Raw genomic sequence first — 24,642 nt, 5'->3', positions numbered from 1 at the left:
ATTGGCCTGTAAAGACTTCATCTGGTCCATACAAGGTACCTAGAAAACTAAGATCCAAATTTGAGTTGAGCCAGCCCTGCACATGAGAGTTCAGAAATATGCAGCTCTTCTGTTCCACCAAATTAACTCCACAGTGTAAATGGGGAGAAATCATCGGAGACTGCAGTACAAGGTAATACATAGCTGTCTCTGCTGAAGAGGCTGTGCACCGCCCTTGCACAACATGAATCTAATGTGACCTTATGAGGTGAGTATCCTGGCAGCTTAACATACCAGTTTTAAGTAACTCGAAGTGTTCATAGCCATCACCCTGCTTTCTAATTAGAAAACATACTGGTTCATTACTGAGATACTGAAGTTTCAACAGGCTTTGAGAGGTTTACACGTCCTCAGTTCTAAGAAGAGTTTCCCTTTCACCGTATTGTGTGAAATCTAACATGCTATTTGCTTTGGGTGTATCTGCTGTTGAGAGTCGCTGCTTCTTTTCACAGGTTCTCATACACTTTACTGTGGCATTCAGAAAGTATTTGGCACTGTGTGGAGACAAATGCTATCAAATCAAACACAACTTCTCAATGAAACCAAGGCATTTATGTTGTATACTTACCTGCAATTTTTAAAACATTTGATTATTTGAAAACAGTTTGTTATTAGTGAAACTTGGAGAAAGAAATGTGGTTTTATGATGCAATTAATGCACCTCAACAATTAACACATAAGCATTTCTTAAGAACAGAGAACCTTTTGTACTGAGGACATTGTGTAAATTATTCTTACTCTCTTGGTGGTAGTTACTACTTCCATGTGTAGTTGATTTATTCATATATACATTAAAGCTACTTTTATACAGCAGGTGGTACATAAAAGAAACCTGCTTCAAAACTATTGATTTATGCAGACCTACCTGAAAAGTTTCTTGTAGCTAACATTGTAGTGAGAATTGCCCCCTGAATCAGAAAAAAATTGGTTAGTGAGTCTTTGACGCATGATCCCTGGATGTCGCATAATAAGTTGCACTTGTTAATGTGGGTAAGGAATCTGTCAGGGTTTGACAGCAAAGAAAAAAGATTTGGCTCTTAACCAGAACAAATGAAACTCAACCAATTTATTATTCATCATTATTCACAACTCACTTCTTAAAAGTTACTTATTAACCTAGAGCTGTCAAAAGAGACTGTGTTTCAAGAGATGCCTTAAAGCACTGGAGCTCTCTGAACAGTTTAATTCTACAAATATGAAAAGTAAGTTCAAATTGACCTTTTCAACTCAGTATAAAGCCATTAATTCTGGAATCTCTATTCTCATTTATCTTGCTTTGTTTGGCTCAAAGATTCAATTGTGTATAATTAATGATTTAATCAGTTTCCCCACATTTCATAATTTCAGCTCAGCCATCACTACATTGTGGAGTCCTGTAGCTCAGTGGTTAGAGCACTCTCTTTGCAAGCGCGAGACCTGGGTTCGATTCCTGGCAGGGTGAAACTTTGGGCAAGTTTCCTTACTCAACACGCCTGATAATAATCCCTCAAAAAAACAATAATAAATTGGTTATTTCAATCCACGACTGTTTGTGGGACACTGCTGTGCACAATTGTCTGCTGCATTTTGCCCACAAATATACAGTCAATTCACTTTACCGTCTATTCTGTGAAGCGCTTTGAGACGTCCAGAAGATGTGAAAAACAATGTATCAAATGCAAGGATTATTATTATTTATTATTATAGCTCTGACTGACTTGACTGACTGATTTGTCAGTCATGTACATGAGCTGACAGGGGTATTCCTCTCTAATACCTCTGAGCACTCAGGAAACAAGCTTACCTTGAGCTTTCTTCTTGCGTTGAACTTCCTCAAACATTCCACAGTTTCTTGACGATGCATCATTGATGCTACAGTAGAACGTTGCTGCAAAGTGTAAAGTAAGGTTCAGTAGTTTTCAGTGCAGCATGTGATACAAGCACACAATTAACACACTGTCGGGGTGAATTACAAGTTAAAATCATCTTTGACTGTCCAGGCTTTTCCTTGCAGGAAACAGTCAGCGAAATGAATTGATCGCCATTTATAAAAAATAATCGAACTATAGTGTGTCTGTCTGCAGTATTGTACATCTAACTTGAAGTCTTTAAACTATTAACATTTGCTTTTGCTATGAAAGCTACTTTACAATGGAAAGTTTTGGTTGGGCAGAGCTTCAAAATACAGATGCCATATACATAGTATAATCTGGGAACAAATCAAAAAATAAGGCAACTAAATGTTGAATGAATTAAAGATTGCATTGACTTTTTTAACATAAAGGCACGTTTATTATACAGTTGGGATTGATACTCACGCAGACCCATGGGTGCTTCAGAGCCTCAGGTGCTGTTATCCTCTTGGCTGGATTGATGGTCAGCATCTGATTGATCAGATTTTTGGCCTCTGGGGTGACCGTGTCCCATTCTGGAGATGGAAACTAACACAGAAATGGAATGTAAATGAAAACAGTCTCTTCATGTGCTGGTGCAAACTCAAGGCTCGCAAATTGCTGTAGCCAAAAGGATAGAATATACTGTTTTTGTGTAAAATCTCTCATGTCTGCAGCTCACTGCACACCTTGTCTTGTTTGCCAGTTTCCTGGGGTTGTGGGATGAAATAAAACTTCAGGCTAACAATTAGTGCTTTGCATCCCTCCCTGGGTGTTTTATGTATTATATAATGTAGCATCAGATTGTGTTTCAGGATTGATCTACGAGTGAAACAAAAACTGTTCAGAGAACATTATTTGGCCAAATGTCATTGAGGAATGAAAGTTGTGAGAAGAAAAAGAACGTTGAACAGCTCACTTATAAATTGTGCATTTACTGATAGTACAAAGAAAATCCTGTACAACACACTTGTTCACTTCAGATTACTGGCTGCAATGTGTTACAAAAACAGTGTAAGTAGTTTTTGTTCTGACATCATAACTTTCCCCCCCCCCTCATTGTTTTTCCTCAGTAAAAACATCTTGAATGACATCTGGAGACAGATGTGCAGCAGTGCTGGGTGAACCATTATAGAACTGTTATAATGTGTGGTTACAACAACTAGAATTTATAGAGTGGCCTTCACATAGTCTAATGCCTCGGAGTTTACTGAGCAGAGAGGGCGAGCAGGAGAGGTGAGGCTGGAGAAGGATACAGAGGTAGTAGTGGTGTGAAGGGATTGGTAGTTGAGGAGTAAGTAGGATGATCCTGAAGTCATATAATAATCATTCATAAACTTGACATTTGATTCAAAATAGCTTATACTGTAATAAATGTTACATTTTAGATATATGGTGTCACTAGTGTTCATAAGAAGCTGTCATTAAAAACAGATAAAATAATTCCATCTGTTCAGCATCTGTTGCATGGCTACAGCCCCCAGGTACTCTTAGAAACTTTTTTTCTGTCCTAAAGTGGAATGTTTTCGTTTTTAACTTTTATATTTAATGAATTTTGCAACAGTATAAAGATTGCACTTTCTTGTTGATAAAGTGAGAAGCTGTGTTTTGGCTGAGCGGTAACAATAACATTCATCAAAAAATAACAAGTTAGAACCAAAGATTTGCAATGTGAATAGATTAACAGTACACACTTTGACTACAGGAGTGCGGTATAGTAACTACTGCACAAATGAGGTTGACTGGAATAACAGTCGTGGGAAGTCTTGACACCTTTGAGTGACAGCAAGCCTTCTGACTGCCCTGGGATGGACCTAGAAGTATTCCACGCTTCAGAATATCTTTAGGTTTTGTTGACACATAACAAGCACGGAGATACAGTACTTCTCCACAGATTCCAAAAGAAAGCTGGATCCCATTATAAAGGCAAAACAATAAAAGACGCAATTTAACCACAAAAGGGTGTGGTTTCACAAGAGAATAAGAACAATAGGAGGCCCTCAGTACACTTACATCATATGCGCCAGCCTTGATTTGTTGATAAAGCTTATGCTGGTCTTCATCCCAGAAGGGAGGGTAACCCACTAATAATATGTAAAGAATTACACCTAAAACAAGTGAATAAAATTCAATTAGACACAGAGTGAAAACATTATGAACACAGAAAATAACATGCTCACAATGCCAGCTCTCTCCTCTTCCCCTTCCTCCACAGACTCAAGATTTAACAAAGTTTGTGTTTTGTGGTTAGACTAGCAGACGCTGTCAAGCCATCTAGTCGGGGCTGGTAATTATTTCATATGTAGGCAGGTAGGGCACAATACTCCAGTGAATGGGTTGATCTTCCTGACTCCTGTAATCCTGACCACCAGATATATTAAATTAAATCGACTTCTTGACTTCATTGACCAGAGATTCCCCTCCCTTCCAATTTCTATCTCTTGCTTTAACAGTGTAACAGTTGCTTTAACTTGATTTTAATTGATATTACATTATGTTACTCCCACCTCTGTAGCCTCTCCTGCTGCACTCTCTCTTTGTTTGGGTCACAGAGCAGACTGGGCCGTAGACATCTGTATGGTTACAACACACAATTCTCTGCCCCCATGGCTCAGCCAAGAACTGGCAGTACTAAGTCAACAAGGGTAATTGACTGCACTGTCATTAACAGAGATTATGATTTGAACTTGCACCCTTCAGATTAGAGCTAGGAAAGTTAGAAGAGAGATCCGAGCATTTACTGAAAGGTATTAAGGGATAGGGGTAAAGGGCAGTGAAATGGTATTGAAAGACTTATCAAGATCTAAAAAACTGGTGGGCCAGGTTTAATAATCTGAATAGCCTTCTCTTTTTCCAATTGCAGATAAACTAAAGTTTGAAACTTTTTTAAATTGATAACCTTCCGGAGGGATGCTATTAAAGCCAACTTATTAAACATCTGTTTTTTTGCAATCCACAACTCAGTGTTTTCAACATTTTCTCTTTGGATTTTCATTATCTTAAGCCCCAAAGATTAATTCCAATGAGTTTAACTTTTCTACTCACCACATGCCCAGATGTCAACTGGCTTTCCATATGGATCTTTTCTTAAAACCTCTGGGGAGAGGTATCCTGGAGTGCCTGCAAACCCTGGGGTTGTAGGAGGGGGGGATGGAAATATTACTGAAACAGTCTTCCACAAAGATGCTTTCTTCCATACTTTCATCTTTCTGCAGGCATTACAAGATTGTAGCAGAAGTACTATTATATATCATCTGAATGGTAGTAAGTTTATCCCCTCTCATGCAAAGAAAAAGTAAAACAAAAATATTTGTGCCATTTGAAAATTATCTGAGGGTAATTATGATTAAGGAAAGCTCTTATACTCTACTGAGAGATATATTGTGAGGAATTTATGTCTGTGGGACAATGCTTTGTGGCTGTGTTAGCCACAAAATACACATTTTCTCCAAATCACAGTAAATCCTGTGAAGTGCTTTAACACAACAGCATTAACTTCTTTTCATGTAACACTCTTGATCTTCACATAGGTTTAACGTCTTAGAACACTTTACTAAGATGTCCTCCTGACTTGAAAAGTGCTACATCAAATGAAGGGATTATTGTTATTATCATTATTATTATTTGGAAATCAAAAAAAAATCCTGTAGGTTTCTGAAACAGGGATTAGGGCTCCAACCTGGTACAGCAAGACTTTGAGAAAATAAGAAATAACTGTATATACAAGCTGGAGTTACAGGGGATCAATCTTAAAAGTGGTGGCTGGAATAGATAAAGACATTGATTCATGAAAGTCAGAAGAAGGTTTACATTTTTACTTTTTTTTTTGGTCAGCTATGTGTCTGATACATGTGGAAAACCATCACCGTGCTTAAGAGTATCGATGCTCTTAAGCATGGTAATAGGACTTCTGCATGTGGTAGACACAAAAAAATTACCCAGTGCCTTTCACATTGGGAAGACATCTCAAAGGGTTTAACACTGATAGATAGATACCCGAGCTGGGTGGGGAGTGGAAAGATGACCGAAAGCATGGTCAAAGATTTGTGTCCTGAGACGTGCCTTGAACAAGGGGAGGGCAAGAGCTGGAGGGACTCTGGGATGGAATTCTAGAGTATAGAATTCATAAGGAGCTTGGCTACCTTGTAAGTACTTTAAAGCTATTCATCACCTACAGCGTCTACAGTGCCATTGAATGATATATGTGTAAAGCTTCATTGGTTTGTCAAGACAGGAGTAATAATTGTAATATAGTTGCCACCAAGCTGTTATGGGATTGTTAAATATTAATCAAATACCTTTAGAGATGAATGTATTGAAGTGAAGGAAAATGGCAGGGAATTTGTGATTTCATATTTATATGTACTTGGGTCTTTAATCTGGGTTTATTCGCCCAGATTAGCCCAGACTGGGTAGAGCACAGAGCTAACTCAGCGGTATTTAGACTACACCATTTCCAAATTAGTCCCAAGATGAAGCCTATCCCAGATATGTGTTTTTTTTTATCTGCAGCTAAGATAATCCTGTCTACGATATTTCACTTTTATTATAGTCTGTAATGTGCTTTCCTTTTACTTATTATCATTGCTAATATAGGTGTTAATTGCAGATTGTTATCTTCTGTATATTGCTCTGTTGACAGGCAGCAAAGGCAGGGATATGTAAAGCAATGACTATATATAAACCAGAGGGCATGACATCTAATACATAAACAAGAATCCTGGGGATTAATTCAATGTGATCAAAGTTCATGCTTAAGGTAAAGGCTGACGAGAGCTTGAATGTCAATGGCAGCCTCATGAACTGGTATGGTATATTATCTATTATATCCTTCATGCCTCCACATTATTTACCAGTTCTTGTAACCCTGGAGATGAGCCTCGTTTCTCTCCTCTACTTCAAAGCCACGGACGACACCTCAGAAGTGTGCAGTACTCCAGGTGAACAGAGTACTCTGCAGCTTCCGGGAATTTGAATTGAACTCATTTGGTGTTATAGCTGAACATCCTATTCACTGTGGTTAATGGGAATTGTCCACTGTGTGGACCTGCCCAATTGATCTTGTGCACTTGGGTGCTTTTCAAAAGCTCAGTTGAATAGACAAGAGTTGTTAAATGTAGCAGAGTAGTTTGGTGCTGGGAAACAGGTGAATTTCTGCTGCAACCACCAATGACTATGAACTGCCCCCTAACAAGATACTAGGTAAGTTATGATATTGTTGACTGTAAAGGTCAAGGCCAATAGCATTTTTGAGAGAAAAAGGTAGTGCAAACGTATGCAAATGACACCAGATTAGAATTATTCTGAGATAGATATAATTTGAGCCAAACATCAAATTGCCGTTCCAGTGTAAGAACTCACTCCTCATAGCGCCCAGTTTCATGGCCTCTTGTGCTATGATTTTTGTGATTCAATCTCTATTGTATCTGCTTGCTGGTCACTTTATAAAGACCTACTGTTGACAGCTCAGCTCTGAAGTATTGGATTACATTTAATTTTAACGTGCTATTTGCTGGCTTTCTTTTCTCTGTTTCTTTTGGATCAGGGAGCAGAAAGATAAACTGGTGGTGAGATTGTGTGTCAACCTAAAAGTTAATGTCTTTGTTCTGCTGCATAACTGGTGCAGTGATTGGGCACTTGCATCTGCTCTGGCTGGGCTGCATTTGAACTCCCATCCAGGAGATGTAAAGAGAGGGTTCTAACTGCAGTTAGAACCCTGTGCATATGACCTTCTGGTGGTTGAGGAGGAAAGACTGTATCTATGTGAGTAAGGTGCAGCTATGTTTCACTCCCTTTGAACCACTGCATTTGCTTAAGGCAGGTAGGTGGTTGTGAGTTCAGGTGTGGGATAAATCTGGTTATTTAGTTCAGCTGTTGGAGAGATTTCACCTATTACCAGTTGCTGTCAGCATATTGACAGGTACACCACAATGCTAGAGCATGCTGTGATCAGTTAAAGGCGAACATCATCTGGGGAGTTTTGGCAGGTACTGCCAGCAAAATTCAAAGCATTGCTTCACTTTTAACTTACACCCCACTGGTTATGAGAGAAATGGGCATCTTAATAATGGGCATGTTTAGTCATGTTAATCACAAGGGCAGGTTTAATCTCTCAACAGAGATGGTAGTAAGTGTATCAATATTTTTCCCTTTCTTCAGCTAAGGCAATAGGAAAAGTCCAGACCTTTTCCATACAGTTCATATTGATCGAGCTCCATGGCTGAATGAGTAAATTCTAGGGGATTTAACATATTGTGCTAATTTGCGTAACAAGATCCATCTATTGCCACCTTATTTGACCATTATCCTTGAGCACGCTTTTACTAGTGTGTTCATGAGGTATTGCTGCACTCCACTCAGCACACAAGTGTTTTCTGGAATGTTTTCCGACTCCTCCAAAAACTAAAAAGTAATTTATTAATTTGCTGGATTCTCACAATCTGTAGAATTGGGCAATTCTATTCCTGATGTTGTGACAAAAAAAAGTCCACGCTTATAAGATTCCTCTGACTTTCTGATAGGTAAAGGTAACCCCTAGTGCAGTATTAAGTCAAACGGACCAGAATCTTTCAGATTTGATTCCTGGCCTAATGTGGAGTTCACTACAGGCGTATGGGGGAAAGGATAGATAAATGGGACTGAAAAGATTGCTCTCTAAAGATGCAGCACAGACACGATGGGCCGAATACCCTTCTTCTGTACTGTAAGTTTCTACGGTTCACTGATCTCAGTTGGAGCACTAGAAATGGCTTTCACAGCCCTGGCTTCGAGAAGGGGTAAATCAATCAGGGTTCCCACTCTTGATCGCTATCCAGTTTCCCTGTTTGAAAAGAGCATGATCAGAGGTTATGGTGTGAGCCAGATTAGCCTTGGATCTGATGCCTTCCACAGATCAAGAGCTTGCCAACGTCCACCGCATAACCTCACCTGTCAAGAAATGCAACTTGGGTGACATTTCTGAAATATTGCAGCAAATTTCCTAAAATGTGCCTTAAACTTCTGGTGTACCTTCAACATTCTGAAATTTACATTTAATTAGCGTCAATGTTCTCCATTTCTGTATAATAATAATAATAATAATCCTTGCATTTGATATAGCGCTTTTCACGTCGGGAGGACGTCCCAAAGCGCTTCACAGAACACACTGTAAAGTGAATTGACTGTATATTTGTGGGCGAACGCGGCAGCCAATTGCGCACAGCAATGTCCCACAAACAGTCGTAGATTGAAAATGACCAATTTATTATTGTTTTGGGTTTTGGAGGGATTATTACTAGGCGTGTGGAGTAAGGAAACTTGCCCAAGGTTTCGCCCTGTCTGGAATTGAACTCAGGTCTCTCGCTTGCGAAGCGAGTGCTCTAACCACTGAGCTACAGGACTCCACATTAATATGTATTATATGTAGTATAATACATATATATAATTACATATAATATGTATTATATGTAATATGTAGTAATGTATTAATATTTAAATCAATTGAAAACATCATGAAATGATTAACTCTGCAGTGAAGGGGGTCCAATAATCCATAAATCCAATTATTTAATTTGCTTTTGTACAAGGAAATTATCAAGTGATTTTCTTACTTCAATCTTTTCAAGTATAATATAAAACCTTCTCTCCCTTTTTTTTCCTTTGGCAGTAGAGATTTATTTCTCTACACTGGAACCTTGAATAGGAAAGATCTGTGGGTTATTCAATCACTCGGCTGCCAGGGTCACTGGTTTATGTTTGTAATTTACTTAAACAGCTGTAAATGGTTATTTCAGCTATATCGCTTGTTAGATATGACTCCGTTGCATACCAGAGAACTGACTGGATGGCTGGGGTTACAGTTTGGCTGGAAGGATTCCATATGTGTTGACTAACACAGCCAGGACCTCAATCCAGTTCAGACTGACGGCCATCTCTGCTAACTGTAAAGGTCCTGGCAAATTGAATCTGGGAAATCTTGGCTCTTATGCTCAGTGCCAGTGTTCCTTTCTCCCAGCAGTAATATCCAAGATACTTAATGCTGCAATAACAGCCTCCAAAACATACGTGTCACCTACTTTAATAAGTTCTTGAACCCAGATAAAGACTCACTAGCATTTTCATCACATTGGTCAGTGACAGAGCTACTGAACTTGTCTCGCAAATGTTCATAAAATGACCAGGATTAAATAACCCATTAAATAAGTTGCAGGAGGATATTAATTGATGATAAGATATACTTGTGACTGACAAGGTCTGCAGTATTGGTGACCTATGATTCAGACAGGATATGAGGCATATTGTGAGCTCATTGCTTATTCAGAACATAGGTATTCATAATTGCTTCAACTTGGGATTTCAATGCGTATTTTAAGTTGTTACTTCCTTGCATTCAAAGAAATACAATTAGTTCATATTTTCTTTCCCCAGAGAGATGGGCAGCATACAATGTTAATTTAATAAGCTACATAAGTGATGTATGATATTATACGAAAGCAATGCTTCTGTAAACCTCAGAGGGCTGCAATTTGATTTGATCTGTTTTTGAAAAACATACAAAATCCTCAGTGACTTACCAAACCATGCCTGCTGCTCGCCTTGAACTTCGATTGCCAGTCCAAAATCTGCCAACTTTACCGCTGCACTCTTACATTTACTGGCAAGCAGCAGGTTCTCTGGCTGGTGGCAAAGCAACATCATCATGAGAAAATGAAGGAATTAACAGGCACAATTCAGGGTAAGAATGTAGCGCTTACTCAGAATTGGGATTAACCCTAAAACACACCGGCAATACACCCAGGGCTGCCAACACTATTAAGATAAATTCATGAAAAACAAGTAATCTTTCAACTGACATGCAAACGATATTTGATCTTTGATCAGGTTTTTTTGTAATTCTTCAATTTCTTAGCTTTTTATTTTAGTCTTTCTTGTATTGGCCTACAACAATAATAATAAAATAATCCTTGCATTTGATATAGCGCCTTATTACGTCGTGAGATGTATCAAAACCCTTCACAGATTATACTGAAAAGCGGATGGACTGTGTGTTTTGTGGGCAAATACAAATACACAGTCGGTGCTATATCAAATGCAAGGATTATTGTTTATTTTCTATTCCCTCTTTATTTGATATCTTGATCATGTTGCTCTTTGGAACCTCCATGGCTGTTTGTCTGCCTAACGTTAAGTATTTGATCAGCTGATCATCTTTCTCTTCGCCCCCCCTCCCCCATGAGTCACTTCCACACCACAAGCTTAGCCCTATCATTTAGTTTCAATCCTAATATGCGATCTGAGGAGCTAACAGTTACACATCTCAATTTTGTGGTAGCAGTACGATCTGAGGCATTATTAGAATGGGATTTAGGGAGAGAGCAGTGAATACTTCTTATGACTCAAAGAATTTTAATTACTGATTTTAGTGATGGGCCAAAGAAACCCCAACTTGTCTTTACTGAGTATCGGAAATTTAATGACTGGTGCAACTCCGATCCCGTTGTCTTTTATAAATGCGAAATTTCCTGGCGGATGTCATTGCAAGTCCCTCGTACAACAAAGTTAAAATTCAATGCACAAAAATCTTAGCATGTGAGAAAGGAGCATTTGAGATGCACCAGTTCATAGCTTTTTTTAAAAAAAATAATGTGTAGCCCCTTGGTATTATTTGAGAGATCATTGCTCCTCCAATTTGCCTTTCTTCAGGGCAAAGTGCTCTGAGACGCCGTCTGGCGTCGAGGGCACTATATAAATCCAAGTTGTTGTTGTTGTTGGTATAATTTCCTCCAATATTATACATTAACAAAATAATTTGGTGTTGAAACTCTTGATTGTCAGCTTCACCAATTAATTCTCATGCACACTTTCGCCTCTGTTTTCTTAAACTGTAGTACTGCATTTTTTTATGTGTACAAATTGGGGTTTCAAAACAAGTTTTCAAAACAAGTTTTAGCATCTTTTGAAAGCTATCTGAACAATTAGTAAATACACAACATTTCCCCACTTCTCAGCTCAGCCCTCTAAGTGGCAATGACCATTCCTAAGTGAGAGGTGGGGCAGTGACCTTCTCCGTCCAGTGCCCCCCTCCCATCCTCCCACTTGAAAATATGCACATTAAGGCTGAGAGCTGCTCAGGCTTGTCTGAGATTGAAGAGTGGTCAAATTCCCTGTCAGAATTTACTGTGTAAATTAACACCTGAAGAATGGTAAATTGGGGGAGCAATGCATGGAGTGACCTAACAAAACTCTACCCCAGGTTTGTGGGGGGAGGTTGGAGAGCAAAAAGAGAGGTCGATAACATCTTAAATTTAAGGATGGGAGAGGGGGGACTACGGGGGGTGGCGGAGCTAGAAAGAATTCTTAAATAAATCATGCTTGGGAATTCATGAAACTAACTTATAAACATTTTTAAGACCCCACATATCAAATTAGATTAAACAATAATTTGCTTTTATATTCATAAACAGACATCCATTATACATTTAATACAACAAATCAAACACACTGAGACAACACTTGCTTGAGTGACAGACCGAACAGCCTTACAGCACAATACAACCAGTTTCACACACAAACACAATATCCACCTCACCCTTTGAGCACCAAGAGTGTACCAAATGGTCCAATTGTTTAAAAATCATTGTTTTGTTGTCGGTTTTCTCACCCTCTTCTCATGAAGGTCAAGTGCAAGCACCCTTGGGTACCTCATCCAAGTGAGCACTCTTCATGTGGGAGCCCCAGACAATAATTGTGGGCAGGCTATTTGACAACATCGCGGCCTGAACCCACTATTACCCTAGGCCTGAAATCTTGATTGGTATTCTGTGTCGTGGCTTGGGCAATGTGGGAGTAATGTGGGAAAATCCCATTTGAAGCCAACAGCAGCGTTGCTACACAGAACCTCAACATGAATTTTCAGCCCTATGTCCAGCTGAACATGCACTTTCACTATTTAGCGATAGCTTTTGCTTCCCTAACCCAGTTGCTGAATTTTACTGACCCAAAATGCCTCTGCAGCTGAGATTTGCTAATTCAGCACAGTCCAGGATTTTGCACCTTTAATCTTCTGATCTGTACAGCCTGGTGTTTCTTTTACTCACTCCCAGGGCATCATTGTGGGTAAATATTGTGTCTTCTGATATGTGACACTACCCCAAATTACACTCTACTAACTTAGTGAATTTTGAATCTCCAAAAGGTAAATTAGAAAAATCGGCATAAGCTATAGGTCATTGGTGCAGCTTCAGTTCTCAAAAGCTTAATGTACAATGGCTTTGCAAACTATATTGGATGCAAAGCCAGGATGCACACACTAGATGGCACAGGAGTTACGCATTTGACAGAAAGCTTGTGCAGTATTGTATTGGCAGAGCAGGAGCGGGAGAGGAATGAGCCACAAAAGCATCTCACCATTCTCAATGACAATCCATGTTTAACATTCTCAAATTATATTACTGCACTTTTATAAAAAGACATTTCACTGAAAGCAGTCTTTGGAGAAGAAATTTAAGTAACATTCCTTTTTATATATCAAATAATGGATTAGTTATAATTATTTTGGTTCTCTTAGAATCCTGGGTTGGATAGTTGCATTATGGTTTAAGATGGAAAGGTTATCCTTCACAAAGCTGCATTAGTTGTTTTATGAAAAAACAAATCTTGTTTTTCTTTTTTTTTAAAAAAACTTGCCAACAGCACTGCCAGAATATCCACATATGCTAATGTTTTCCTTTTGGTCTCGATATATATATGTGTATATATATTCTTCTACCTAAGCACCTCAGATTGTTTTGTTTTGTTTCATTGAACATCAAAATTGATGTTTTGTTCAATTCTCTCAATTTTCTCAACTCTCTCAGTTGAGTCAAATACCTCTTTGCATTGAGAAATAGTGAAAGATTCTAGTAGATTGCAAATCAAAATTTGAATGGTGTTCAATGCTTGTTTGGAAACAAAAATAAGGCTCTTTAGTTGACAACAGAATGATCATGTTCCAATTATGTCAATAGAGGGATGGGGTAAGATTAATTTGGACTTGGTCCAGGCACGTGCGGAGTGTGTGTCATGGTTTAAAGAACTCACATGTGGCAGTGTGAGCAAATAAGAAGCCAGGCACCCCGTGCTGCCCCTAGCACAGCGGCATGACTGTCAAATAACTAGGCTGCCAGGAGATATAAAACATGACAGACCTCAGAGGAGTTTTGCCCTCCCCGACTCAGGAGGGATGGTGACAGCCCTTGTGATTTATGCTGTTAATTGTTACAGTTGCTGTTGCAGCAGGAAATAAAAGCCAGCCTGACATGCAAGCCACTCGGACCATTCTTATTGATTTGGCAGAGGCAATGGCCATTAAGAATGTAGAAGGATAATGGTCAGTTGTCTGTCATGAAGTATAGCTCTTAGGGCTTTGGGACAGTAAAATACTCAGGCAGGAAATCTCAAGTAAAGGATTCTTAACAGCCGGACTTGGACAACATGCAGTAAGTATACAGTGCTCCTGCATGAGATAATTGCATTCTCATGCCTTTGTTAGTAGATACTGACCTTGAGGTCCCTGTGCACTATGTCATGTTGGTGAATGTGATTAACACTTTCTAGGATCTGATGAATGCATTGACTGCAAAACAAGGGGGAGGGAGGAGACAAAGGGAAGGATTGGGGGCGTGTTTGGGAGAAGGAAAGGGAGGAGAAACCATAGGATCCGTGAATGCCAAGGAAGTGAAGAGACCACAAGTTATCGCACATTGGGAAAAGCAACAAAACACGTGTCGTTCAGTCTTAATAAAACCAACAGTTTCATTTTGCATTGGTAACCCGGAATAAATATATCAACGGTCAACTGAAGTCGTATCAAACAACAGGAAAAACATTAATCACATTGATCTTTTACTGGGCACGTAGTGCTCCAAGATAGATGTGGACTGTTTCAGGTAATTAATAAATCTGTTGATTTTTTAAAGATTTGTTTCCACACTGTGTTTCATTACATGGTTCACACCCTTCTGTAACCACTCTTTCCTCAGAGCGAATACCGTAGGTGGTTTAAAAATACATCAGATTTAAAATTTACCAAGTTGAAATTTTTTAATAGCTATTTAATCCTGGTCATCTTTGAAGCACCAACAACTGATATTTACATGTGGAAAAGTGAGTCAACTGAAACAGGCAACAGAAACATAGAGATTGACTCAAATGAGTCTAGTGAAGTACTGGCAGAGATTCCAGATAAGCATCTGTGGAAATAAAACTGGTGACCACAGAGATCATCACTGGGTTAATGCCAATCCTGAATGAAAGTTGCACTGTACTGCTGTTTCTGTGCAAGGAACACAATAAGCATATACACAAAATGACCAACAGTCAGTCTGTTAAATCAAAGAAAGCAATAACATGTTAACAATTTTCACAAGTCAAACATTTCTTCCTCACGTTTTGTTGACAAGATAGGTTTGAAAGTGCCCCAATGTTATTACAGAAATGAACATTCAATTAACAAAACATGGATTCACTGATTTAATTAAAGTTTTTTTTAAACATTGGATAACTGATCAGTTATTCAGATGATGCATTGACTAAAGATTAAACAATGTGGATGAACTCAATTCTTGTCACAACGAAATGTGTGCACAATTTTCTCAGCCCCACAAAGCACCTCATGAAGCAAACCGCAATTCTACTCATTTATTGAGCAAAAACAACTTCACAGTAATTAGACCTTCTGTAAGGCAGTCAATGTTGCGTCACGTAACTCCTTCAGAAATATCTGTTTTGGAATAAATTGAAGAATGTTGGGTTGGAGCTGAGTAATATTAATTATAAAGTTGTATTATCTTTGGGATTGGGGAGGGGTTCTTCTGGGAAAGGTACATAAAGTATTTTGGAGGAGGAAAGTGGTCTGCCTCTCTCAGGAGATCATGTGTTAAGTCCATGATGGAGCCAAATTGTACTTGGTCCATATAGAGGGAACAACATAACAGGTGTTCCATCTTTCTCCTTCTTGTGTTCTGAAGTATATTGGCAAGCAAACGTTAACCTGCACAGTAGTAGGTGGTGCTCACATTGAATTGTTCTGAATCTTACCAGCTTTCTCCCCATAAACCTGGCAACACTATAAAATTCAATCTGATAGCAAACTGCCTTTGGTTCACAGTTGAGCAGATTTTTGATACATTTGCCCTGCGCTCTATACACTAAAGGAAATGTTCTTACATCCAGTTGATGAAACTGGTACTTGACTTTTGCTTCATGTGGAGTAGGCAAGAAAGAAGGAATTTCCTGCTCCAGTGACATTCAGAAAGAAGCCCGAGATGAGAGTTTTGGATGAGGCCTTTACACTGCTCTTTCCTTGTACTAGCTGGTTCCTGTCCTAGAGCAAGAGACTTCTAAAATGCCTTGATCTCCAAGCTCATTCCATAAATCAGGACAGTAAGATCCTGTCCTCAATATACTATAATAGAATTGAATTTTCTACCTTAATCCACTTGTCTTTGTGGAGAATATTGAGGATATACAGTGAGATTTTGTTCCCTATCCTGACAACATATAGTAAATATCCTGAACTGAGGCACACAGTTACTGCATTATAGTGGAGATTACTGCATTACAGTATGCAGAGATGATTGTATTTACGATTTCAGTGTGTGGAAGTGTGGTTAGTGTTAGACCTTCCTTGGTGCTTTGGACACCAGTTTACTGGGGTGACATCCATTTACAGGAAAAGGATTGCTTGCTCTTGATGGAATATTTTGAAACAATAGCTTGGTAACGTGTAAGGAAAGTATTGAGTCAGAAATTGAAAATTGTTGGATTTAATGATTCAGGCCATCTTCCTCCCCCACCTCTACACATACTGTTCAACATGGTTTAATAGCCATATTCTAAGTTCTCTTACAGGACTGATACATTAAGATTGACCTCTTGGGCAAGATGCTGAAAATGTCCCCAAGGAACCATCTCAACACAAAGAATCAGTGTGAAGGAACATAGAAAATTAGCAAAAAATTTAAAACCCTTGAAAGAGGCAATGATTTTCTGAATGGAACGCAAGACTTAAAATACGAAATCCAGTGTTCCAATATCTCCTGTACAACTTGCGTACTATATATTTACATTATATATATACACATATATACATAAAATGTAGGATATATTTATTTGGGATCTTGATTCAGTTTCCTCAGGGGACTATTAATAGTAATGAGGCACTTTAGTACTTCTTGTGACATCATGTGAAGCATCCTATCTCCCTTCTGACTTTCACCTTTGTTCTGGAAAGCATGAGTCACAATCTAATAATACAAAGAGACTGCAGAATTAAGCGTGCATTTAAATTCAAGATGTATTATTCTGTAAAAGAGCATTTTGTTCCCCAGCCGACCTTTCTCCCTTCCTCTTCCCTACTCGAGAGTGTGAGTCTCACTCAGGTGCTGTCACTAGCAGTTCTCCAGTCCATAATATAAAAGGTCATTCTTCTAGTGACGGCCTTGGGAGAGAACACAATACAGCTCTCTTTCCTGCTTGTAAGAGGGCGGGGAGGTGGGTTGGTCACTCGTTAGCGAAAAGGACTGAGATCTCTTGATAGCTTTTAAGAAGGGCGTGGACTGTTTTAAAAGGAAGTCAGAATAGTGACAGAGATATGGAATAGTTGATCACATCTATAAGAAAGGGGCAAAGGAAGAGGCAATTGGGTTGTCAGAAGCTGGGTAGGCATGGGTGGGGGGGGGGGTTATGAGAGCAGGTGGTGGGTTTGATGTGGGAGATGAGGATGGAGTGGGATGAAAGAGTGGGATTAAAGTAACTCATCAAGAGGGAAAAAAAGGTATTTAAGGCCTTGAAGGAAAATGGCACAGAATTAAGTCTGATTCACACCAGAAGGCATGCCAGGACTGTAAAAGGAGTAATGGAGGCGAAAGTGTGCCAGATGAGTGCATCGGGATAAGATGCAGGAGGAGAATGTGGTCAGGGGGATTGTTATGATTTTGGTCATGAGGAAGCTCAGGCCTGCCTCCATTTAATGTCAGAGATGAAGATGGAGAGGGCTTGAGGAGGAGAGGAATTGAAGAGGTGAACAAACCAATGTATGTGTATAATGGGAGTTGATCTATTTTAGTTCAGGCCTTGTGTATTTGTTTTTAAAAACTATACAAAGCCTTTCATGCACATCCGTAATCACTGGCTTATGGGAGAGGAAGGAATCAACTGAAGGTGACATTACTTGTGAGAATGAACATCTGCCTTCAGTGGAATTAACGGTAAATGTATCCTATTTCTCTTTTTCCCACACATGTAGTATGTTAATATTTAATTGGCCTTGTTAAAAATAGTTCACAAGAAGAGTCTTATTTTACTTTCCTCTCCTGAGAACTGAGTGCATTGCAGCGAGAAATCCACTCAAGGGTGATGCTACAATATTAGATGCAGCCGGTGAAACATTTTTAGGTGTTTGGGTATGATGCTCATGACTCTCTAGTGCTGTGCAGGAAACAGACTTTCACTCTCGAGTCATGAATGAGATGTGGTTTTGTTGTGCAACATTAACTAGAATAACTAAAGGGACTGCTGATAGAAGACCACAAACAAGTCTCTGTGGAGCACCATAAGGCAGTGAAAGGCGAGACTTGACTTCATCACACATCCCATTGCCACAGCATTTGTTTGGTGGATCTATAATTTTCTGAAAGACAAGAAGTTTTGTTGCAGAGTGTTGATGAGCAATGCTGAATGGTTAAGAAGGTCGCTGTTGGCTGAATGTGACTAAGACACGATCGGACTGAATAGACACCCACAGGAAAGTACTTAAATAACACAAAATGAAGCATGCTCCAATTTTTGCAAACTGCTAATCTTTTTCCCCAAAATGAAAAAAAACAATAGCTAACATTATTGCAACTCAGTGGACAAAAGAACAGCTTGGTAAAGTTTAATTTCTCTCTACACTTGGCATTTAAAAATATATATATACAGTACTTTAATAATAATTTTGTGCAATCTAAAAATGTTAGTTATCAAAATATATAAAATAAGTGTCTTACCAAAAAGGAATATTTCAATCAAGTAAATATTATTAAATAAGCAAATGAAATGTCAAAATTACAGTTAGTGCCATGTTCCTGAAGTTGATTTCAATATTGAATGAAAAAATATGCATTGAGAAATGTAACACAAACAGTAAATTTAAGGGAATTTATCGATCCTGTAATGGGAATTGTACGAGTTCAATTGTCTCTACATGCAACATTAATCCGGGTAAGATTACAAAGATCTGACGTTTCCTCATGGTGACCAGCCAGGTAGTACATTTCTAACGCATCACTTCTCATTTCATTACAAATCACTCCTCACACGCACACTTTTCTGTCTGTGTATCACCCCAATTCCTGAGTAACTCTTGTGTATTAAGCCGAAATGGTTAACCCGAGTTTAGTTTCCATGGCAACAACAGCTGTTGATTAAATCCCTTTTTGTTCTGCTGGAGTTATTTTCAGATAGTGTTACCACATTTGCTTTTCCTCAGTTGAAAAGGTGCTTTGTTTTTATTTTTAAGGAATAGCAGTGAACGGCTGTTGTTTTAGTGATCAACTGAACTAATAAATGTTTTGTTTGGTTATATTGCTGTGCGACACACATTCTCTTCATCTTTATACACATTGAAAGCATAATTCTCAAACAGCACATGTTTATAAAATGTCTGAGCTCCACATTCAGGATGTATCCAGCAATCCTTGTAAATCAGAAGCATTTTTGTTATTGACATTGTTTTACGTTTGGAATGTCATTCCTACCAACTGCAAACAAAAGTAGACCATCAGGTTTTTTTTGTGTTAAGATTGTTACTTCACTGATTCATTGATTAATTCCCAATAAACACATAAATGGAAATATATTTTGGCTCAACTAGTAAAGCTACTGAGTCTGTAGATTGCAGGTTTGATTCCTGGTGCTGTTCTGAATGAGGTGATTTTACCTGATATTTGACAATATCAAACTGGGCCACAAACCTGATATCCCCACCTCATTATGGCCCCAATGGGAGGTGCATGAGTTTGTGGGCAACAGATGAAGCTCAAGCTTGGCTGTCTAACATGTGCGGAAACCCATCGCCATGCTTAAGAGTATCCAAACCAAACTGGGAATTTCATGCATCCACCTACATATGGAGATTCCAGAGATTATTTGAATGGAATATGCACTCTCTCCCTTGAAGGATGCATCCCTCTTATCTAATTCTAGAGAGTATTAGGCACAGGTTTGCAAGAGCCAAGCCTTGGGGATCCCAGAGTGTGCGTTGGGGTACTGCTGTAGTCTAACCAGCTAAAACCGCATAGCTTGCTATTGATAGCAAGCCACTGACTCTCGGAGTTTAAACAGGAAGAACCGTCATTCTGGTGTACAGCAAGGGGGTGCAGGGCAACTTTGTAATAATACATAAAGCGAAGTGCATTCAGGAGAGGAGGAAGCAGAGATAAAGAGTTTGAAAAAAAGTCAATTTTTACACAGAAGTGTAAAACCCAGAAACCTAAAGGTTTCTGATAGGGCTGTGATTGACTGCATACTGTGCTGAGCAAAAAGAACTAGGATAACATGTTGTATTGGCTGTGGCGAGCAATTCAAATCAGTACATAAAACCATAAAAATCTGTTATCACCTAGTAATAATTCTAAGATAGTCCCTGAAGCTTGTAGAAATAATTTGGATTTGATTGTATTCCTTAACCAAGGATCTCATCTGTTCTGTGGACTGAATGACTGCCCAGTAGAATGCTTATTCACAGCAGTGATGAATTAAAACACCAAGCACCAGTTGCACAGTATTTAGAACCCCCTGAGATGCAGGGAACCGTCTCTGACCTGGAATAAACAGAGCACGTCACTGCTGATGATGAGTTCAGAAAGCAGTTTCACTTGTGTAACAGCTCAGTCCTGCAAGTCTGACAGCATAATAATCTCTGTGAGGAGGCCGCTGGGTATCCAAAGGGTGCCAGACACTCCAGTGCTGCTGAACTCAGTTCACGCTTCAAATATTCAGTATATCTTGGAAAGAAACCTCATCTTGCGTTCAATTTCCAGGAGAATAAGGCTTTGCTTTGGGAGCCCATTTGGGATCATTTCAAATGTTCCAATTGATTCCTGTGTGCTTTTGTTCCAAAGGAGAGACAGAGGCTGACCCAAGCAGTAGGAGGGTCCTCATAGTTTCCTGAGTTTCTGTTTCTCTGGATGAAGTCTAGGGATGCAGGAAGCTCTTGTTGAAAACCAGAGAAGCTGTCAACATGTACATCGCTGAGAGCAACAGGAGAACTGTGTCCAGAACATTTACCTACTGCATCAGCTCCTCCTGCTCATCAGGAAACACTTTATTCCAGACTGCAACATGCAGCTCACAGGAACCCCCGCTGGCCTGTGAGAGTCATCTACCAGTAACATGGGCTGAAATTCATCACTTAATTTTGTCAATATTTTCTTGTATTATTTTTCCACAGGTACAAAAAAAGATTTAATAAAACAGCAAATTGCTCCCTTGAGAAAGCCTAAAATGGCCAGGCATATAATTAGGAACTGTTAAATGGGTAGTGGGGGGTGGGGGAAAATGGGGACAATGATACTGTGGAGGAACAGAGTTGATATCCTTTTCTCATATCAGGATTGCGTTGCTGAATTACAACATTCTTGGACTAGAATCTGCTGTGACGGGTGATTCAAATCAGTACATAAATATTGCATGCTATCATCTAGTAATAATTCTAAGATAGTCCCTGAAGCTTGAAGAAATCATTTGTAGCCGGAGTTTCCTGAAACTATTATTACGCTGCTGTAACTTATAACTAACAATGAGGGTGGTTCCATTCAGTTAGCACAAAAAATCTTGAGAAATAGAGAGAGGGGGAGCAAGCAAGACAGCACTTGGAATGGTGATATATTTTTCCTTCTGTTTGCCTCAAGTACCACTTGTGTATGGTTACAGCCACTCCATACAATACTGGGGTGTGCTATAATATTAGAGGTGTTATCTTTTGGATAAGATGTTAAAATCTGAGGTTCTGTCTGCATTTTCAGGTGGATATTAAAGATACCATGGCACTACTCAAAAAGAGAAGGGAGTAATGTTCTGACCATTGTTCTTGCCAACAACCCCCTGAACAGAATTGCTCACTAACTTCATGACTATTTGTGGGAGATTGTTATATAATAATAAACCTTGCGTTTGATAGAGCATTTTTCACATCTTCTAGACATCTCAAAGCACTTCACAGAACATACTGTAAATAATATACTGTTATGTGCAAATTGGCTGCCGTGTTTGCCAACAAACATGCAGTCATTGCACTTAACAGTAAAATCCTGTAAAGCACTTTGGGACGTCTCGATGGCGTGATAAGGGGCTATACTAAATGCAAGGATTATTGTTAATCACATTCAGACGCTGGTCAAAGGATATCACAGCTAATGTAATTGCTTAGTAACATGCTGTCTATGGATAATAGACAGCAGTATTAAAGAGGGAACTAAAACAAATAGCCTTTGCATGGCAAAGAACAGTGACTGTTTCTCTGATAGACCCAGAGTAATCCTTGTTAATTATAAATTGCTCTAGTCTACAAATGTATTATTAAAATAATTCTAAATGTCTGTCCTGGAGTTACAGATGTGACCTCGAATGTGGACTATTATCCCATTCCTCAGCTTTGTATGCCACTGCATGTTATTAGTCACTTATGTGAACCATTTCAGCATTTTTGTCCTGAATCACAATCAATACTCACATAATGTGGTTTGTGATTATTACAGATTTTCAGGGATTAAGATTCATTTGATTAAATAACAGCAGCCAAAGGCTTTCTTATTATCCAAAATAAAACATGCTCTCATTTTGTAAGTCCCCATCAACGGGTCTTCAATAAAATGGTTTGCAGCCTGCTTCATCCTGGCCTGACAGTAAGCCTGCTTTCCTCATGTAGACATCTTTGTCATTTGCTTGTTTACATGATGTCGCTGAGGTTACGCTGTGCCAAGCATCAGAAAAATGTAATTGCTTGTCTAAATATCTGTAATTAAATGCATTACTTTACAACAAAAATACCTAAGAGCTAAACAAAAGTGACTTGATCTTGACCCCGTTAAGTAAATCAGGTCTCCCTACAGTTCACACATTAAATGTCAAGCACTGTGGAAGACAGTTATGAGTAGAAAGTTGCTACTGCTAACTGTATTTCAACAGAATCCATCTGCATTTGGAAATCCTCCAATCTATGTAATGTATAGTGCATGGCATGGATAGAATTTAAGCAACTTTCTAATCCCACTTATTTTAATAATGAAAGTATCACATTTGTTCCATAAAAAGAAGCCCAGGTGGAATGCATAGAGCAGGAACCTGGAGCAATTGCGTTAGAGTTAGTGATGAGGTTACGCATCCAAGTTGTGATTTCAAGGCAGGGAGGAGGAGCATGCAGAAGGGCAATTTGGAGCTTGAATGGACAGTTCAGAAGGGCAACTGATTATAATGATATCAATAAAATAGAGACATAAGGGCGCAAGGGTGAGACAGAGAAAATAAGCATTACAGTTGAGCCAAAGATTATCTAACAGACAACAAGCCTTTTCTTGTATCCTGTCCATGACTGCAAGAGTGTTGCTGTAAGTGCTTCCCCAGATATGGGAACAGCAATAAAAACTTAGGAAACTCAGGACTGATAGTGTTGAATTTATATTCATTAACTGAAAATAATGCATCGATTATTGTTCAACTAACAAAGTTCTTTCAAGTGAAATCAAATGTGACGTTTTCGCAATTATGGTTGTCTTTGTGAGTTACTAAACTACAGACACAAACACAGGGCAGTAATCAGATTCCTGGTGTGAGTTAATCCTCTGTTTCTGATGTTTTCATGAGGAGATGCAGTCCTTTATCAAGTTTGATCAAAATCTGCTATCACTAAAGTGAAGACTTAATGTTAGAGGACAGACCGTATTCAGACAACTATGCTCTTGAATTCCCTGCCCACCCAATTTCAAGAAGAAGCTATAAAAAAGGACCCTAAGTTTGAGGAAAGTCCAACACAGCTTTCAGGTTACTGAAGTAGTCAGTGTGTTTACAGCTCATTGACAACTCCAGCAGATGAATTGGCACAATGTAAGTACTAATCCAGTGGTTAAGTAGAATTTAAATAGGTATATCCTGCACATGTTGGGAGAAAAGTCAAATTGCATTTCATTTGAACATATATTTAACAATCAGTATGCGTAGAATATTAGACACATACTAAAACAAAGATTTTTCTCAATCCCCAAAATTGGCCCAATATTTGTGACTCAGTCACAAGCTGTGATGTATTTTGAACTATTCCCTAGAAACTATTGAAGATCACTTACAGCATGAAAAGTCCTCACTCTTTGTTCCATTTTCATTAATAATGAATGTCCTATGGGAAGGACAACATCAATCCAGCATATTTTGGGCTACCAACCTTGCGTCTGCTTCACTGTAGTATTCCCTGGCCACGATATCTTCAAAAAGTTCACCTCCAGTAACCCTATGAATTAAAATAAGATTCAGACATTGAAGAGTGAAGGCAGTAATCAGAAGAGCTGAGTGATTATACCTGACTACGCTTTGGAAGCTGCCCTCCCACACACCTCGGCTCCTCTGGAGTAAAGCAGAACTACCTGAGTGGCAGTGTTAATCAGGTATCTGAAGCAAGGATCATCAATGTCTCAGCTCATTTAGTCGCAATATCTGCAAGGTGGCCATCAATTGAGATGGG

At 38.9% G+C, this 24,642-nt stretch overlaps 1 protein-coding gene across 17 annotated transcripts in view; it reads right to left on the bottom strand.

The window, feature by feature from the left end:
• camk2g2 (calcium/calmodulin-dependent protein kinase (CaM kinase) II gamma 2) overlaps positions 1-24,642 on the bottom strand; it is a 164,549-nt gene that overhangs the window by 39,799 nt on the left and 100,108 nt on the right. For all 17 annotated transcript variants that reach the window (XM_042336895.1, XM_042336897.1, XM_042336900.1 and 14 more), the window contains exons 5-12: positions 24,346-24,411; positions 14,430-14,502; positions 10,463-10,565; positions 4,956-5,039; positions 3,924-4,018; positions 2,337-2,459; positions 1,823-1,906; positions 905-947 (exon numbers count right to left, since the gene is read on the bottom strand). In XM_042336895.1, the coding sequence (XP_042192829.1) occupies positions 905-947; positions 1,823-1,906; positions 2,337-2,459; positions 3,924-4,018; positions 4,956-5,039; positions 10,463-10,565; positions 14,430-14,502; positions 24,346-24,411 (671 nt within the window). The remainder of the gene's footprint in view (positions 1-904; positions 948-1,822; positions 1,907-2,336; positions 2,460-3,923; positions 4,019-4,955; positions 5,040-10,462; positions 10,566-14,429; positions 14,503-24,345; positions 24,412-24,642) is intronic.

Source organism: Callorhinchus milii, unplaced genomic scaffold, assembly GCF_018977255.1.
Source record: "Callorhinchus milii isolate IMCB2004 unplaced genomic scaffold, IMCB_Cmil_1.0 Scaffold7, whole genome shotgun sequence".
Classification (NCBI taxonomy): domain Eukaryota; kingdom Metazoa; phylum Chordata; class Chondrichthyes; order Chimaeriformes; family Callorhinchidae; genus Callorhinchus; species Callorhinchus milii.
This window is presented reverse-complemented; position numbering and strand designations above follow the sequence as displayed.